Here is an 18,083-nt window from a genome sequence, read left to right on the forward strand (position 1 = left end):
AACAGGAACTGTGTTTCTAGGGCTATGTTCGAAATCATGGCGGCGTCCACGTCTAAACGTTTCGGTTTCAGCAACGAGTTTTTCTCCCAGTTGTTCCTTATATTTCTGGCGTCTCTCACTATTCGGGTGGGAGTGGCGATGTGGGGTCACTCGGGTAAGCTGCTGTTATCGTTGCTATTCTTTTAAAGAATCACGCTTGCAGTAACAGGGAAATGTCTGTCTCAGTTTCAGTCACTTCGACTTTTGTTGTTGATGTTGTTAGTGGTTGGTGTGGTACTCTCGTCAAATTTCCATATTTCTTACTTAGTAAACTACCACTCTCAAGATTTGACTTGGCTGAATTGTTCTTTACCGGACCACCCGTCTGGGCCCGTGATTACTACGCGCGTCTAGCCTAACTACGGACTCCTAAATCTAGAATCTAGTTCTCGATGCGGACAAGAGGTAGTTCCGCTGGCGACTTCGCACAAGCCAGCAGCGAGGGGAGGTGTGCGAGATGTGGTGGTTGAGGGTTGATAGGGGATTTAACTTTGGCGGACCCACCGTGTATCATAACAACAGTGACCCCCTGGCAACAAAAAAAAAAAAAAACACACACAAATGCAAAACAATAACATGAGTGGACCCTGGTGCTAAGGCTAAGTGGACAATCGAGGTATTAGGGTTGGAACAGGCCGAACCTTGCTTCGCAGCGTTCGCTGAGTCGCGAGCAGGACCGAGGGGGTTGCAATTATGCAAATGAGCGCTCATGCATCTCTCGCCCTCCTTCATTGTGCTTGGCCGGACCGGGGGGGGGTAGGCCCAGCAGAGTCGCGAGCAAAGAAGAATAGTGGACCACATGATTAGATTGACCAGTTAGCGTCAAGGTATCAGGTCGTGGGTCAAAGGGCACTGTGGCACAGTCGTGATGACTGAAAAACCCGGTTAGAGACGTCAGTCGGTAGTTGGCAGTTGAAGGGTGAGGACGTAGGAAAGTGAGTAGGGGAGCTCTGAAAGGGAAAATAGTGGACCACTAGGCCCCACGGGCGCCATAATAAAGTAGTTCCAACCGGCGGTTACCGGTGCTCCGGTAAAGTACAATCTTACCTTTGACTTACTTATTTGGGTAGTCCTTAAGTGCAAGTTCTGCCCTTACTCTGTCATGATGCATCAAGCCCAAGCTATGAGCATTGTTCACTTTCGTCTGTCCTCCGTTAAAAATAAGGCCGGCTCTATTTCTCTGAACGATCGGGAAAATAAACTTGAATTCAATTTCTCCGAATGGTTACCGTTCTCGATATTTTTTGGTTATCTGCGAATGGAGTGGCCCACACGCGCATGTATGTGTGTATAGGCGCTTATAAGGTGTTTTTTTAAATAGTTTTTGCTGTAGAGCTAAAGGTGACTAAATGCAAAATAGATTACTTCCAAAGTCGAGCTGTCTTGTTTTCTCGCAGTGGATCAACCTTTTGAAGGCATTTTCAAATGAAATATAGTCGGGGAACATTGCCCAACCACAAATGAAGTAGGCCTACTTAAAAAATCTCTTTCTGAGCTAGAATTTGAATTTGATGCAAAAATTGCTTCTTCCCAGTCCTCGCAGAATGGCACAATGAAAGATGACGTCAAACTCTCGCTTTAAAAAAACCCCCAAAAATCTAGAGAACGGAAACCGTTTGGAAAAATAGAGGTCAAGTTTATTTTCCAGAGCATTTGAAGAAATAGTCACTTCGTAAAAATATGGCTGCGTCTCTTGGGACACGATGTGTCTGTTTAAGTTTGAGGTCTCGTGTATATTCGGACGCGCGTGTCCTTCTACTACAGTATGCGAGTAACATACGTTGTGGGTCTTTTTCTTTTTGAGAATGGCGTGCTTCTCTTTCTTTTTGGACCAATGCTTCTTTGCAGCTTGCAGAAAATTGCTGTGACCGGGAAATGGTCATTCGGCATTCAAGGGTGCTGAAAACCAATCTCTACAGGAAATTACCCTAGGGGGGCCAGGGCTGAGGTTCCACAGGATTGTTTTCGTGTCCGAATTGTCACAACGTAAAAATAAAACGAGATTCTAAAAAAGTGGCATTGTTGTGACTGTTGTTTCATCTCCTCAGTCCTCATCAGGCCTCAGGTGTTTGGATGCAGGTCTAAAAGTAAAAGTTGGATATGACATGTTTTCTTTGACTATGAATATGATGTTAGCCTAAAATGGAGGAAAAATATAATAGATCTATTTATAGCACATCTGAAAGCATCAAAATTTGATGAATTTTCGTTCATAAAGATTAACCACACTTTAACACTTGCCTATGAAACGTGGTTTGACAGAGATGTGAAAATTCTCTTAGAGGCTCATAGTTCAAGATGTCTAGAGACAATCTTCAGATGAAATTTCAAGCTTAATATGCCCTGGAGGCAGGGTGGTTTCGCTGTCACAAAATGGGCCTTTGGTAGCTAGATTACTCAATTTCTGTAAATCATTTATATTGCAGTGATCACGTGCATCATTTGTAGGGTGGTGTTTATTATAGGGCCTGTGTTCTACAAAGATAGAGACATTATTATTGATCTTGCAGTAGAGAGTGGACCAGGATGGAGTCAAAATGAAAAGAGGAAAAACAGCTGAGGATCCATAGCTAATGTAAATTAAAGAATCAGTGTCAAAAACCCAAATCTGTGAGACTTTGAACGTAACACGGCATAGGGCACATAATTCATAATATAAAAATTTGGCCCGTTGGACTAACTTTGTTTACCTTCCTTGAATAGCCTGAATTTTGTATTGTGAAATTAGTTCTTGTACATCGAAAAGATTTCTGTGTTCCACTGATTTTGCTATGTGCATGCTGAACTGTATTTTAATCTTACTCTTACTACAAGGTGAGAAGACTGCTTTGAAATGATTTATTTGTGTCTTGTAATGTGTTACAAAACCAAAGAACAACAAATAGTTTTCTTGGGATAGTCTGGATAGACTATCTAGAGATTTTTGAGGACCATTTTTAAATTAAAAAATAATGAGTATTGGAGTAAAAGCACCTCCGAGGTCCTATGCTGAAGGAAATTTGTTATGTTTAGAGAAGAGTAAGGAAAAGAATGACATTTTCGCTCTTAGATGCAACAGGTGCTAAGCTAAACTTTTTTTTGTATGTTATATAGCTCACAACAGACTTTGCAATAACCATAGCTAGCACTTGTTGGCTGGCCTCGTACAGTCCTAGTAGGCTCATGCTCAGAGGTCACAGGTTATGATCATGGCAATGAAAAACTCATTTAAGAAAAGTTTAGGCGTGTTTGTTCAACATGTCTCCTCAGCCAGTGGCTTTTGTATGTCAGAATGTGTGTGGGTCAGGGAGTTGTGTGTGTATGTGTATTGTGAAACAGTTTCACAGTGTGCATTTTCTGTCTTTCATTTTGTCAGTTAGGTAGAGCAAATATTATGTATTGTACAGCACCGAGAGCCTTCTGGGAATTAGGTGCAATTCTTCTTCTTCTTCTTCTTCTTCTTCTTCTTCTTCTTCTTCTTCTTCTTCTTCTTCTTCTTCTTCTTCTTCTTCTTCTTCTTCTTCTTCTTCTTCTTCTTCTTCTTCTTCTTCTTCTTCTTCTTCTTCTTCTTCTTCTTCTTCTTCTTCTTCTTCTTCTTCTTCTTCTTCTTCTTCTTCTTCTTCTTCTTCTTCTTCTTCTTCTTCTTCTTCTTCTTCTTCTTCTTCTTCTTCTTCTTCTTTTTCCTCCTCCTCCTCCTCCTCCTCCTCCTCCTCCTCCTCCTCCTCCTCCTCCTCCTCCTCCTCCTCTCCTCCTCCTCTCCTCCTCCTCTCCTCCTCCTTATTATTAATTATTAGTATTGTTACTATTATTATTATTATTATTATTATTATTATTATTATTATTATTTTTATTATTATTTTTATTGTTATTATTATGTCAATCTTATTATCAGTTGAGGTAATTTTCTCTGATGTTTCTTCTTTCTAAATACAGGGGAAGGCAAGCCACCAATGTTTGGGGATTTTGAAGCACAAAGACACTGGATGGAAATAACTGTTAATTTGCCTTTTAAAGAATGGTTCGTCATTGAATTTTTTAAATTTTAAATCCAATGCCCTTTGTTCATGATTTATAAGCAGTCTAGCTGTATTTTAGTCTAAAAATAAGTAATTGTACAGCGAGTGGTGTAACATTTTTTGGGAATAAATTTGAACTACCAGACAGTAATGATGATGCTCAATAGTACTTTCCATAGTGCATGGAATGACATTACAAGAGAACAGAGATTTCTGTGGCTGAGATCTAGTGAGACTAGCACATAGAGTGTACAGTTGAACTTGTGTAAGACGGAATCGCAATGGAGCCAGAAAAAATGTCTTAGACTTAGATCTAGGGGAATTCATTGGTGTGGGGGTGGGGGTCCAAAGGCCCAGCTGGTGGGATCAAGGGTCGCTTGTCCAGTCGGCAAACAATCAGAAGTGGTCAAAACTTCACACCTCTCAGTTGCTATACTTTCTGATGATGACATGCATCAGTCTTACCCAATTACCACCACAGTGCTTGCATTTCCTAGGACCACTGTTAAACCTATTAAAAATAGAAGCATTTGAACATCTCCCTTGCTTCCACCCTTAACCCCACCCATGGGTGTAATGAGCACAGTCAACCAATGCCACCCCTCACTGCCATGTAACAATGATTCGAGGAACTCTTTTCTCAGCTGGCTGTATGATCGGGGCGGCAGGCATTGGTCAAACTAATTTCACACCTGTGGCCTGTGGTTACCAATGAAAGTTTCCATGCTGGAGTCCCACTGAGCACTTTCACTGGCACTCGTGAGATTTCACACCCACACCACCCTGACCATCTTTGTAGCTCAGGGCTCACATAGATGAGGCAACGTCTACCCTCAAATTGCACCCCAACTCCCCCTTCTTCGCCTGGCAGCATGGGGTTAAGTTTAGAGCTAGTGGAACCAAAATTGTGAGTTTTGTTCATAATCAGTGCTGAGTTGGCAAAGCATTTTCCTTCTTAAGACAGGTAAAATCCTTGGAAGGGAGTGCATTTTTCTTTCCGTTTCCGCCTTGGACAGGTTTCCGTTTTATACAGGTAATTAAAGAGGAATATATCAAGGGGGGAGCGGGAAGATTCCATTAAGACAGGTTTCCGTTATGGCAAGTTCGACTGTAGTTAAATTTAGCTCACCTCATAAACTAAATTATGCTAAGAGTGACAGATACATTTATAATCTTTTCGGAAGTTTTGCTGAAAGAGCTGTCACAGTTTCTCATACTTTTTCAAATGTGGCCTTTAAGCATGAGAATCTTACTGTCACGATTATTAGCAAAAATACTTTGAAAAATCTCTGTGTGTGGGTGTGGGGGGGCAAAGTGGGATTTATCTTGTATTGACATTTTTAGATTTATTACGCTTTTTCTTGTTTCAACCAGAATAAAAAATGTATGATCTGTCTATTCCTTGTAGTTATAGTTATAGAGAAGGATATATATTGCACTTTGGGGAAAGACAATTTGGTGTCAGAGGAGATTTTTTCCCCCACCATTTAAAAGGATATTTTCAAATGTTGACATATTAGAATTAGAATTTGGTATGTGTTGCATTTGCCTCAAAACTGTTCACATGTTCTCAATCCGCATGTATGTTCAACCTCAAAAGTTGAGAGAGTGCTACTGACTAGGGTACCCTGTGCAGTAATCCTTTCTTTGTTAATTTTTCCACTTTATGAGACAAGATTTTTTTCTATTTCCTAGGTATGTCGACACCCCCAACAATGACTTGCAGTACTGGGGACTTGATTACCCCCCCTTGACAGCCTACCACATGATGCTCAACGGAAAGATGTAAAATTTATTTCTCGTTAACATTTTAGTTTTAATTATAATATGCACATTGAGAGCAAATATGTAAAAATAAGATTTTTAAGTGGAAAAATCATTGCAAAACCGGCATTCTAACCGAACGGTTAATATCATGAAGTGAACTTTTGATCTATTATTAATGCTTATTATTTTTCTAATACTTTGGTGTACTGTTTTGGCATATTTTTCCATGCTTTCAATTATGCAGTTGTGTGTATATTCGTGGCATCGGTGGCCTAGTTGTTAGACTACCGGACTCGCAATCGTGAGGCCATAGACAGCGAAAGATCTTGTCAGTATGTGAGTGTTTTAGCGCCTATAAATGGCTGCTTGCTCTGTATGTTTCCCTGGAAGTTTAGGTTGTTTCAGAATGCTCTCAGGTCTGCTGGGGTAATGGTATAGATTGTGAAGCACATAGAGCTTGCTGTTGAGCTGGGATTTGTGCTATATGAATGCTATCTATTATCATTATTATTCTCCAGAGCACAGCATGTCAACAGCAGTATTGTGGCATTGCATGAGTCCAGAGGAATAGAAACTCCTCAAGTGAAGTTCTTCATGAGGGCTACAGGTAATTTATTTTGCCTCTCATTTGACACTTAAACATCTGATGTCTTGAATATGAGTCTTTTTTGCTAATGTTCAATGATAATATGTTCTTATTTTTACATTTTGCAACCTTTTTTAATAAGGTTTTGCTCTACATGTATTTTGGACTATGTAGATAAAGGAAATAGAATTAAATTCTGAAAAATATGTTAGACATCTCACAAATAATGAAACCTTTATTTCCCTTGAACTCTTCTTCCACAATTTCTTTAAAGTTTAAAAGTGGAGCGCATTTTGTTTTCCTCCATATTGTTTCATCCATTGCTGTGCTTTGTTGTGTGAGCTATTAAAGAAATCAAAATATTTAAGAAGAGAAATAGTTATTGAATGTTACTGTGTTACTGTTCACAGTCATCGTGATGGACGCTTTGCTTTTTCTGCCCTCTGCTGCCGCTTTCTTCATGTTGGAAGGAAGTGGGAAAAGAGACGAAGCTAGTATTGTAAGTAATGATTTCCTTTTTGTGTTTGATCAATAATTTCATCTTGTGCATTATATACGTTTACTATACCATCCATGAAAATAGACTGCTTAGTGCAGGACTTCACCGTACATTATTTTGAAAAGTGACCTTCGGCGGAGTCTTATACTGTGGTGTAGAAATGACCACGTAACTCTGAGAATTTCTACCTCACACATGCTTGCCAGTCTGTATTCATTGTTTTAGATTACGCTTTGAATTGACACATTTATCATTTATCTGTATCAAAATACATAAATGATATATTGACCATCTCTTATTTCCAACTTTAATTGTCATCTCTTACTCTCTCCTGCTTGTGATTCATTCAGTTACCTTTTTAATGGCTGGATGCGAGACTCCGACAAATACCATTTTGCAATTTGATTAATGTCAGTCTTGCACTCAGCCATCAATTTGAATGCACTCAATACAAAAACCTGCTGATATGCTATGTAACAGGTGTACAAATGGATGATGGGTGCTGTAACTTTAATGAGATGTGCTGCATCAACTTATCTTCTTTAATGCATTCATAATCTTTTCTACCTGTGGGTGAAATGTGACCATTTCCTGACAGACTCATCATGTGGGTGGCTGGAGAGCGCCATTGGTAGACCCTACTTCTTTACTCTCTGCTCTGTTGTTTGTGTCTGTCTGTATTGCTTTTTCTCAGTTCTGAATGCTATTATTGTGTCAATGAGCTTTTTACTGAAACTTAAAAAAAGAATTATTTGTCATTCACTGTAATTTTTTGTGGATGGTTGAAAGGTGCCACTGGTTGGGCCTACTTCTTTACTCTCCCTCTGTTATTTCTGTCTGTCTGTCTATATTACCTTCTCCCCGCATGAAATAATCCTAATTGCGTCAATGCACTCCTCTCTACTCAAGCAAACAAAACATCACTGCAATTTAGGACACAAGTCAGTTTTGTATTTCTCGCCTCGTATGTTTTCTGTTTAAAAATCTTACCACCAAATCCATGGGCCTTAAATTGACAGATCTTTTTTTACCTTACAGCTCAAACGCATCATGGTCCTCGTTGGCTACCCTGGTCTGGTGTTGGTGGACAGTGGACATTTCCAGTATCCTTTGATGATATTGTAGATGGAAATTTTTTATGAATTCCCCTAGGTTGAAATAAATTTTTCAGAGTTGACATATGATTTATAAGTCACTGTTCTATGACATTTTGCAGGTGGTTGGAAGATGCTATTTGTAGAGATGTCATACTTCTTTTCTTTCCTTTTGTTTCTGTCTGCCTATCTTGCCCCAGCCCCTCACCCTCTCCCGCCACTTAGTTACCATTATAATTGTATTGATGTGATCAGGTTTGCCCAATGTCCTGAAATTCCAGAGACTGTCCCAGATTCGGCAATCAGGAATATTGAGAGGACATTGTAGTCCTATCCCATACACAATACCAAAATCAGTCTCACCTGATGAAATTGTGTTTGTAGTTACGTAATTTAGTGTTATTAAGCTATATGTCCCTGATTGGGTTTTGAAAAACTTGTTTGACAAGCCTGTGGGCCAGTCTAGTTTTAGTAATAAGAGTTTTTTTTACAGCACTTCCACCACAACTAGGTCATATAAATGCCGAAGATTAGAGGTGTTACAAGAGAGTAACAAGCTCAAAAAAAAAGGGGAGAGATAAGGATTATGGATGTTTGATAATAGAGAAGGAGCTAATCTTCACTCTTACAAAACAAAACAAACATGTTTATATTTCCTTGACTCTGTGTCCAGATACAATAGTATAAGTCTGGGTCTTGTGGTCCTGGCCTCTTCTGCCCTGACCCGAGGGTTTGACTTGGTCGGTGCCTTCCTCTTTTGCCTTTCTCTCAACTACAAACAGATGGAGTTGTACCACGCCTTGCCGTTTTTTGCCTACCTTTTCGGTTCTTGCATCAGACAGACGAATCCCTCCAAAGGGTGAGACACTTATCAAGTTCACGTAATTCTTGTTCTTTGCATGCTATTTGAAGTTGATCTCATATTGAGTACACACTTTTAAGGGATTTCATTTAATTCAGTCTGGACCAGCCAGATTTTCCTTTATGGAGGAGCAAGAGCAACCATTTTGGCAGAATATAACCAATTCGACTCACAACTGAAAATCAAACACGTTTTTAGTCAAATTCAGTAATAAAATAGAACCTATATAGAAGGCTCTCTGCAGTATCTACAAATGATAATCTTTGTCCTGTGCTTGTCTCATGATGGTTTTGCGTATTGAAAATTCTGTAAGAAAGTGTTATGGAATTTTGTGTTGTAATAGTATTTGCCATCACAACTCATTCTGTTTTAATTATTAGTGTTTCTTACTGTTTTAATTGATTTTTAAGAACATTTGGTGGTTTTATTTTTCTTCTTCAATGATTCCATGAGGGTGGTTGGCTATGATGTAGTTTGCTCCTTCTGTTCTATTGAATGTCCATTATCCATTCCTCTTCTCCTTTTTTTTTCTTTTTTGTTTGTATTTTACTCTCTAGTAAAACCTCAATCTTCAGCACATATCCATGCCCTATTTGTGCTGCATGTACCGAAAAACTTTTACTAAGCCTAGACTAAACTGTCACTTTTAATTGATATTTACGAAAGTTTTGTGACTTAATTTCTCTGTTTCCCGGATTCCATAACGTTATTTATGATGATATTAATGTATTTTTCAGTTTGTTCAAGTTCACAATGCTGGTTCTGGTGGTTGCGATAACGTTCATAGCTCTGTGGTCACCGTTCCTGCACAGCGTAGACTCGGCTCTGGCTGTAGTCCATCGGCTGTTCCCCGTGAAGAGGGGACTTTATGAGGTGAGTTTTCTACTTTTTAACTCAATTAAGTCGGAACCAAACTCTGCATCACCAAAGCTGATCAAGAATGCCATAACCACATGTGTTTTTGGTCTTTTGGTCTTCTTCTTATCGCATTATTGAAGTCTGGTTTCTATCATATACTGGGCCATCCTGCTCAGTTCTTCTGATAGCCCATACAGCTTCTCTTGATGTGTCAATAGGGTTGACCATGTTTCCTGTCTCAGGGCCCTGTGTGTCTTGCACTGTTGAAAAATGTGTTCCACAGTTTTGTCCGCTTCTTCACACTGGCATATTGGTGATTGTAGTAGTTTAAAACATCTGTCTGTCTTATCTGAGTCTTGTGTGTTGTGTTCTTAATCTGAAGATGATTGCTTGTTCTTGGAGGGACAGTTCATGGTTGATATCTGGTATTGGTGTTGCTTTAAATAGTGTATTCATGAGAGTTTTCATTTATGTGTAATTAATGCTGTTGTCTGGTTGCTTGTACTTTTGGTGGGTGCTCTGGTGTGGTTTGCTTCTTCTTTCCTATCAAACATCTATCGTCTTTATCTCCCCTTCTTCTTTTTTATGTTTGTTACTCTCTTATAACACCTCTAATCTTCTGGCGCTCATATGACCTTATGCAGTTGCGAGCGCCGTAAAACCTCTACTAAAACTAAACTTGTATTTTTGGTGAAATGTGGCAGGTCTTGTACTTGACATACTCTTTATGTACTTTGAGAGTGAATATATGAGATATTTTATTATAGTGTAATAACATTGAGCTCACTGATTTTATTTTCAGGACAAGGTTGCAAATTTTTGGTGTTCTGTGTCTATTCTGATCAAGTTTAAGGAGATGTTGTCTCAAGCAGCTATGGCCTTTGTTTGGTAAGAGGCTGAATGTTCTGTCAGTTTAGAAAACATCCATCTTGGCAAGTATCTCAGCTTTCTCTCAAAAATGTGCTTTCAGTCAATACTAAACTCATAGCCCTATAAAACTCTATTAAAAAGTTGATGAAAAAGTACTTTATCTATTAAGATTTTGAACAAAATTGTTGCTCTCTTACTTGAAAAAGTGTGGTTGCAGTCCACATATTTAGTTCTACTTATGGAAAGATTTTTCAGTAGGAAGAATTACTTGTCTACTTGAGCAATGAAACAACTCATCCATTATAACAGTGCTAGCTGCAACTTCTTTGTTGAATTGCATACGTTTTGGAGGACTCTATTTTTAGGAGTGATGTATCTTATACATACTCTTTGACCCAGGACAATTCCTTTGGATGCTTTTATAGTTTATACTGTTTTGCCCAGCCATCACCCAGGGATTTTGAACAGGTTTTTACATTTTATCACGCATTCTGTTTACTTCACAGTTTGGCGACAACTGCTGTGTTTTTACTGCCTTCTTTCTTCCACCTCTTGATGAATCCAAACATGAAAAATTTTCACTATGCTTCTGTAAGTAATTTGACTTATCCTGTGCTGTGTTTACTGTACTCTGTTGGGGGCACTCGTGGCCTAAAGGTTAAGGTGTTCACCTCTCATTCAAAGGTCCCCGATTCGAATACGGGTAGCGACGGAAAAATTTTCTGCTCTATAAAATTGTCTCCTTTCACCTCTTTTCCTGTTCTCTAACAATGTTCTATCATCTGCTTTCTGCCCCCACCCCCTCACCTCCTTTGTCCCTTCTTCTGGGCTTCTGACTCTTTCTGCAGCCTTTCTACTGCTATTCCTTGACTCCCTCTTACTGCTGTCTTCCAGCCACACCCATTATCTTCTGGTAGGAAAGATCTACACCTAGCCTTCTCGGACAAGGGCGAAAAATCTCAGAGGTCCCATGTGCAAGTTGCGCCTGTTAAAGATCCCTTGGTGGTCTAAAATCGATTAGAGTAGGCTGCGGCTGCCGCACGAGTGAAATTCAAAATTTCCTACCAACTGATAATTTTTAATGTGTCCTGCGCGCTCATATGACCTTATGCAGTTGTGAGCACAGTAAAACATTTACCCCCCCAAAAATGTACTCTGTGTTGGTGTGTTCTCTTGTGCGATTTGCTCCTTCGTTCCTATCTAACATGTATCATCTGTTTCATCTTTCCTCTTTCTTCTCTTTATATGTTGCTCTCTAGTAGCCCCACTAACCTTCAGCTCTTATATGACCTATTTTTGCAAGTGTTTTAAAACAGTAAACCTAAACTTTGCTCAGTGGGTGGTTGGCGGGTGCTCTGGTGTGGTTTGCTCCTTCTTTCCTATCAAACATCTGTCGTCCTTATCTCCCCTCCTTCTTTTTTATGTTTGTTACTCTCTTGTAACACCTCTAATCTTCGGCACTTATATGACCTTATTGTGTTTCAAGTGCCGTAAAACTCTTACTAGAACTAGAACAACAAAAAATAATAATACATTACTTTGCTCATACTGTAAGTTTGTAACATTACTACTTAATACTGTCTGATGTTTGTGGGGTCTCCTAGAGGTTGTGCTGTATTTGGACTTGACTTCTGAAACTGATCTCAGTTAAAAAGAATGTGCTTTTCGATTCAATGGCCCTGCGGTTCAAAGGGAAGTGAGTCAAATTTGTCGCTTGATAGCAAAGCTGGGAAGACATTTGCGCAAGAAAAGGCCAGGATTCTTTTATCTGAAAATTTGGCCATTGGTTGTTTTATCAACTTCAGCCAAACATTTTAGATGATGGATTAGTTCTGTGTAAATTATAGTTTGAATGATATAAATTATTAATTGCAAATTTTTAAAAAAGGTTTTAGTTTGTATTCAGAATGTTTTATTATTGTCATACTTTACGAATTGATTCTCTTTAATTATTTTTTCTTTTGTTATTTCAGATAAATTCATCCTTGATTTTCTTCCTGTTTTCCTTCCATGTTCATGAAAAGACTATTCTTTTGGCCACTATGTAAGTACACTTCAGAAGTGCAGTTATGCAAATGAAATTTGTGGCGCCTGTGGCCTAGTGGTTAAGTTCTCAGACTCTCAACTTTCAGGTGTAGGGTTCAAATGACACCATTGTGTCCTTGTGAAAGGCACTTTTTATTCATTTTCCTCATTTCACCCAGTTTGAATTGAGTACCCAGCTGTAGACAACAAAAGATCTTGTCAGTTGTTAGTGTTTGAGCGTGTGCAATCTGCAGCTTGCACTGTATGCTTCCTGGGAAGCCAAGAATGTTTTTGAGTGTTCTAGGGTCTGCTGGGGTAATAATAACTAAAGTGGCCAAAGAATACTATAGATCATGGATATGATAATATGCTTATTATTGTTATTATTGAAAGTCCACTTTCTCATGAATTGGGATGTAAGTGGTTAATGCTATCAAAATCAAAGCAAGTGATGATGAACAATGGGGAAATTTTAACAGGTAACTAAATGCTATGTATTTAGGCCATATTTTATTTTGGTCATTTTGTAATGATGAAATCTTATTGTTTTCATGGTCAATTCGCACAGGGTAGAAATGAATTTATCAACATTTTAAGGGACATTGGAACGATATATTTACACTAAATTACACACACTCACACACACACACACACACACACACACACATGAGCATACACACACATATGTACAGACCCTTACACTGAAAAAAAAAACTCAAGCAAAAAACACGTACAAATTTGATTTTGTGGTCATTGTTCTTCACACACTGAAATAAGGGCTGTTCTCCAACTCCAAGAGCTTTTCTTTCTCTGTTTTTTCTCTCTGTCTGTCTTGCTATTTCCCGCATTGATAACAGTCACTGTTCTGACGTGATTCAAACTCAAATGAAGAATAAAATATGTGGAATATTTCTTTGACTTTGTGCTTTCATCATTATAAAATCGAATTCTGTGATTGTTCCAGACCTGCCTGCCTAGTGGTAGCCAGAGATCCATTCATCGTCCTTTGGTTCCTACAAATCTCTGTGTTCAGGTAAGAGTCACACACCTGAGGCCCTGTTCTGAAAATATTTCCCTCACCTGAAAGGAAATGGAGTATCTAACTCCATACTCTCTAGATTCAAGCTCGATTCTGAAAAAGAAACATTTAAGGAATCATTGAAAAAATTATCAGATTCAAACGAACTTAACTTGCTCTGTGGTAGCCAGGTTGTGAAACTAAAGATATTATGAGAAACCTGAAAATATTATCAAACTGAAATTCTTGCTGATAATGTTATTAATTATATAAGAACAAGAAGATTTCCTTTATTATCAGTTAATTGGATATCCCAACCGTGGCGGATTGTGAGTGGAAAAGTGTCATATGATGGCAAGTGTCTTAGGTGTGAACGAGTTATAGAAAAATTAGATATTCAGGCTAGATCTAGATTACTCATGGGTGTGAATGTTGGATGGGTGGTTGGCAGGTTCACCGGTGTGGTAAGCTTCTTCTTTCCAATCAAACATCTATCATCACCTCTCCCTTTTTTTTTTGTATGTTACTCTCTAGTAACACTTCTAACCTTCAGCAATTATGATGTATACGTGTTAACTCTTACTAAAACAAATGTAAAATTCTCATGGTGCTTGCAAAATGAGAAAAAGTTCTAAATGTTTGTAAAGGTTGTTTTTTTCCTATTACAGCATGTTGCCCTTGTTGCTGAAGGATGGCTTGTTGATCCCTGTCATTGCAACGACGTTGTTGTTCTGGATTATCCTCCACTATTATCTGCGGCCGACTGAGGGCATCAGGAGGGAGTTAAAACTCATTGTAAGGATCACTTTGATGCTTTTATTAGCCAAAAACAAAAACAACTTCATAGCTCTCTGATGTTAGAATAGCATTTTTATTTTATTTGTAAGTGTTTTGTTTTCATATGTGGTATTTTTCCTGCAAATATGTTTTCTGACAAATTACTGAAAAGAATTTGATACTCTTTGTTCTTTCCCATTTGTGACTGATTTTTGTTTTAGGTATTGTTGTCGGAAAAATTTGATTACATCAACTAATTACCAGTATAATTTGATGAAATGTGTCATTGGTAAAGCAGTCGGTGAAATTTGATTAAACATGTAAATGATATTTAAATATCTTACAGGTTACCATGCTGTGCGATTGACAGGAAACTATTTTCCTGCGAACTATCTATTATAATTACTCAGAATGTTCTATAGTTCAGTTTGTATTAATTATTGATTTGTGGGTGGTTGGAGGCTGCTACTGGTTGGTCTTACTTCTTTATGTTCCTTCTGTTGCACCTGCATGTCTGTCGTGCTCATTCCCAACGCTAAAGGATTATTGTTGTGTCAATGTACTTCACTTTATTAAATTCAAACACAAAATGTTTGGAATTCTCAGTTTCAGATGTCCATTCTGGGTGCTGTAGGAGTGTCCTTGGTTTTCCTGTTGGTCAAGCCACCTGTGAGGTATCCAGACCTGTTCACCCTTCTGATTGCCATCTACTCTTGCGCTCACTTCATGATGTTTGCTGTTTATTTTCATGCCAGACAATTTGGCAGTTCCCTTACCAAGTTTATATTTGCTGCTGACGCAGCGAAGAAAAGGGATGATTACGAGGACGATAAAATTTCTTCTCCCCGATCATCGGTACAGAATGTAGAGCAGAGAAATTTTAATCTGAGAAGCCGGAAAAGAAAGTGATTTCTCCTTCATAGATGAATAGTTGTTTTTTTCATTTAAAAGAGGTCAACCGTGTTCATTAGCACTGTTTTATGTTTCAGTGTAGAAAAATAGAGACAGTGTCGGAAATCATTCCATATAAAGTTAATGGAAAAGGACTCATTTATTATTATTGTAAGGACTAGTGCAATCAATTTTACCCTGCCTGTTGAGACTTGTATTATATCATTTCACTTGATGAAGTATTCTCCCTGGGATTGATTTCGGGTCCCTCCATTAACTAATTAGTTGCCCAAAGGTACTCTCGTGGATCAAAATTCAAAATTTGTGTGTGTTTGAAAAACGAAAAGAACATGCACGCACTTGACCCACGGGAGAGAATGTGTCATAAATTATTGGTTATTTACCCACGTTACTTGAAGGAGTCTGTCAACATACTGAGATCTGTATCTGTTTATTCTTTCTGATTGGAAAGACCATTATTATTTATCATTTATTAGCATTAGACGAAATATATATACAGTGGAACTCGTTTCAACGAGGTCGCAGGCCCTGACCTAAAATCTCATTGAATGCAAGTGTTCGTTATAGCAAATATGCGGTTTTAGGTAGATAATTACAGACACTGAGCAAGGGCGAAAACAAAGAGAAAGCCGAAACTCAAGCAACTGAAGATCGACTCTGACCAGCGCCAGTAGGTGTCTGCCTGATCCACATAGAGGGCGCCTAAGGCCTAGATCTAGATCTAAGCAAAAAATTACACCACGGTACAGCTGGTATTTATGAAGCATTTTATTAGGGGGGAAAAACATGAATTTCCTAAAATATTATGTAATGCTGCTCGGTGACCACCCTAATTTGATGACGCAGATTTAAAAAATGTAATTAGTGTAACATAGTGTTTGTCTACATTAAGCACAAGCTCTGAAATGGCCATTTAAAATTGTCCCCAGTCCAGTCAGGTGACGTCACGCAAACAACAGAACCCGAGTTGGCGACGGTGAGACTGCACTGAGAGTTCGCGACCTCAATGCTTTCATGTCGCATCTCCGTTTTTAATAACAGTGACCAATTCGTTCAAATGCAAGCCTGTGTCATCTCGATTGTTCACCAAAAAGTTGTGTTGGTGTTATAGAGCCTAGCCTAGCATATGGCAACTTATTTTGATTCCATAGACCAGCGCTTAATTCATTACGTAGATCTACGTCATGACTAGCTTATCATTGTAATATTGATCAGTTGCCGAGGGAGGGGGGGGGGGTGAGATTGTGACCCCCACCCCGACACGCACACAAGCACACATGCGCGTGCCAACAACGCATGTGTTTGTAGTATGTACGAAAGAATGATGGTTTCCGGGAAGAGAAAAAGGTTGTGTGAGAAAAATGAGCGAAGCCGCGTCTGCAGGGGGTGTTCACCCTGGAAGCGACCTCGTTGAATCCGAGCTTGCTGATTTAAGTGTTTTTTTAATCCAGGTTATTGTTATTGGTGTTAAAGAAGGAAAAAGACGGGGAATTCATCTCCTCGTTGAATCCGAGTTCCACTGTATTCAATAAATATTTATGAAAACTGCAAGGGACGACAGTGTATTTTTATTTTATGTCTGTCCCGATGTGGAGGGTTTTTTTTCTTGCCACTTCTTCCCTGTGAAGTGGCTTAAAATAGGTTGTATGTATATATATGTATTGGGTGGCATTATATATACAGTCAAAGCAAGCACATCGTGAACAAGCATATAGTGAAACATGAAACACGCACATAGCAAAGAGATTTTCAGGTTCCGAATTTTTAAAAAATACAGCAGGCGATCGTCAATTTTTTTGGCATTTAGAGTTATTGATTTCATTTCAAAGCTTGTTCATTTGCCTTGCTTTAGAGGAAAAATGATACCAGTCTATCTTGAATAGAAGTCGAGATATTTGGAATTGAAGGAGGTGGGGGTCGCCTGATTTCAGTGGTAAAATTAGCAAGAGAATGGCCGCCAAAGTTCGATGACTTCCAAAGCTTGAGAGTCATAGGAAGCTGAACATCTGCAATTTTGGTGCCTTTAATCAGCCTTTTTCAGTAAAAATCCATACAGAAACGTGTTTTTATACAGACCTAAAAGGTATTGGGCCAAAAAACAAAAATTCGAGAAAAATTTCCAATCTGGCAGGAAAATGCCGGTTTCTTTGAATTCAGTATTTTGACGAGTGCCTGATTTCACCACGATGCCTCACATATATTCTTTGTATTTAACACACGTAGGCTACACAGTTGAATTCGTATTGAATGAAAAGATATTTGTGTCCTGCAATACAGTATGTGCTTGCTAGACTATGTTTGTGGGCAACAATTAAATGTTGAATGGGCATTACAGGGGGAAAAATTCCTTGTGTTTCTTCCTAGTTTGAGACAAACCAGTTCATTTTTATGATCGCTATCAATACTGTCATGACCATGTTGCTTACTGAAATGTTGACTGTTGGAGAATGTTTGTGTGGTGCTTTGAGTTGTGAGAAAGTGATGATATATAGGCCTACCTACTCTAACAGTAACAGAGATGGAAGTGTAGTAGTGTGTTCGTGCCCCTAGCAGTTTATCTTATGGGGAAAATGAAGGAAGTGTGTTTATAATTTTGCATAATCGGTCATACAACAGCCATGCATAAAATGACTCATTTTGCTTGGAACTGATGGAAGCGAAGCTAGCACCACATACCCTCCTATACTTAAAATTGCTGCTTTGCTTTGAAGAAAAAGACATTGGGGCAATTTGTTTAGTTAAGTTTTAGTTTTGTAAAAGTTTTATCCCACTTGCACCTAC

General features: G+C 38.7%; 1 protein-coding gene across 2 annotated transcripts; it reads left to right on the plus strand.

Annotated features, from left to right (window-relative positions):
* The first annotated feature begins 23 nt into the window (after nucleotides 1-23).
* Nucleotides 24-16,635, plus strand: LOC101857642 (probable dolichyl pyrophosphate Man9GlcNAc2 alpha-1,3-glucosyltransferase). Of its 2 annotated transcripts, XM_005098339.2 has the most exons (14): nucleotides 24-154; nucleotides 3,952-4,036; nucleotides 5,730-5,819; nucleotides 6,320-6,408; nucleotides 6,798-6,886; nucleotides 7,925-7,989; nucleotides 8,654-8,839; nucleotides 9,580-9,715; nucleotides 10,503-10,588; nucleotides 11,077-11,161; nucleotides 12,544-12,614; nucleotides 13,560-13,628; nucleotides 14,282-14,408; nucleotides 14,997-16,635. In XM_005098339.2, the coding sequence occupies exons 1-14, from the start codon at nucleotides 25-27 to the stop codon at nucleotides 15,297-15,299; spliced, it is 1,611 nt and encodes a 536-aa protein (XP_005098396.2). In that variant the 5' UTR covers nucleotide 24; the 3' UTR covers nucleotides 15,300-16,635. The 2 variants fall into 2 exon arrangements, with proteins under 2 accessions (XP_005098396.2, XP_035825663.1); XM_035969770.1 differs by lacking the exon at nucleotides 12,544-12,614 and having other exon boundaries at nucleotides 14,997-15,085.
* The last annotated feature ends 1,448 nt before the right edge of the window (nucleotides 16,636-18,083 follow it).

This window comes from Aplysia californica, unplaced genomic scaffold (genome assembly GCF_000002075.1).
Source record: "Aplysia californica isolate F4 #8 unplaced genomic scaffold, AplCal3.0 scaffold00180, whole genome shotgun sequence".
NCBI classification, from domain to species: domain Eukaryota; kingdom Metazoa; phylum Mollusca; class Gastropoda; order Aplysiida; family Aplysiidae; genus Aplysia; species Aplysia californica.

Bases quoted from the DNA above. Each gene is read 5' to 3' on its own strand.
- LOC101857642 (XM_005098339.2), top strand. From the start codon at position 25: ATGTTCGAAATCATGGCGGCGTCCACGTCTAAACGTTTCGGTTTCAGC. The intron at 6,409-6,797 runs GTAATTTATTTT...TACTGTTCACAG, and splicing joins GTTCTTCATGAGGGCTACAG to TCATCGTGATGGACGCTTTG. The intron at 7,990-8,653 runs GTATCCTTTGAT...CTCTGTGTCCAG, and splicing joins GTGGACAGTGGACATTTCCA to ATACAATAGTATAAGTCTGG.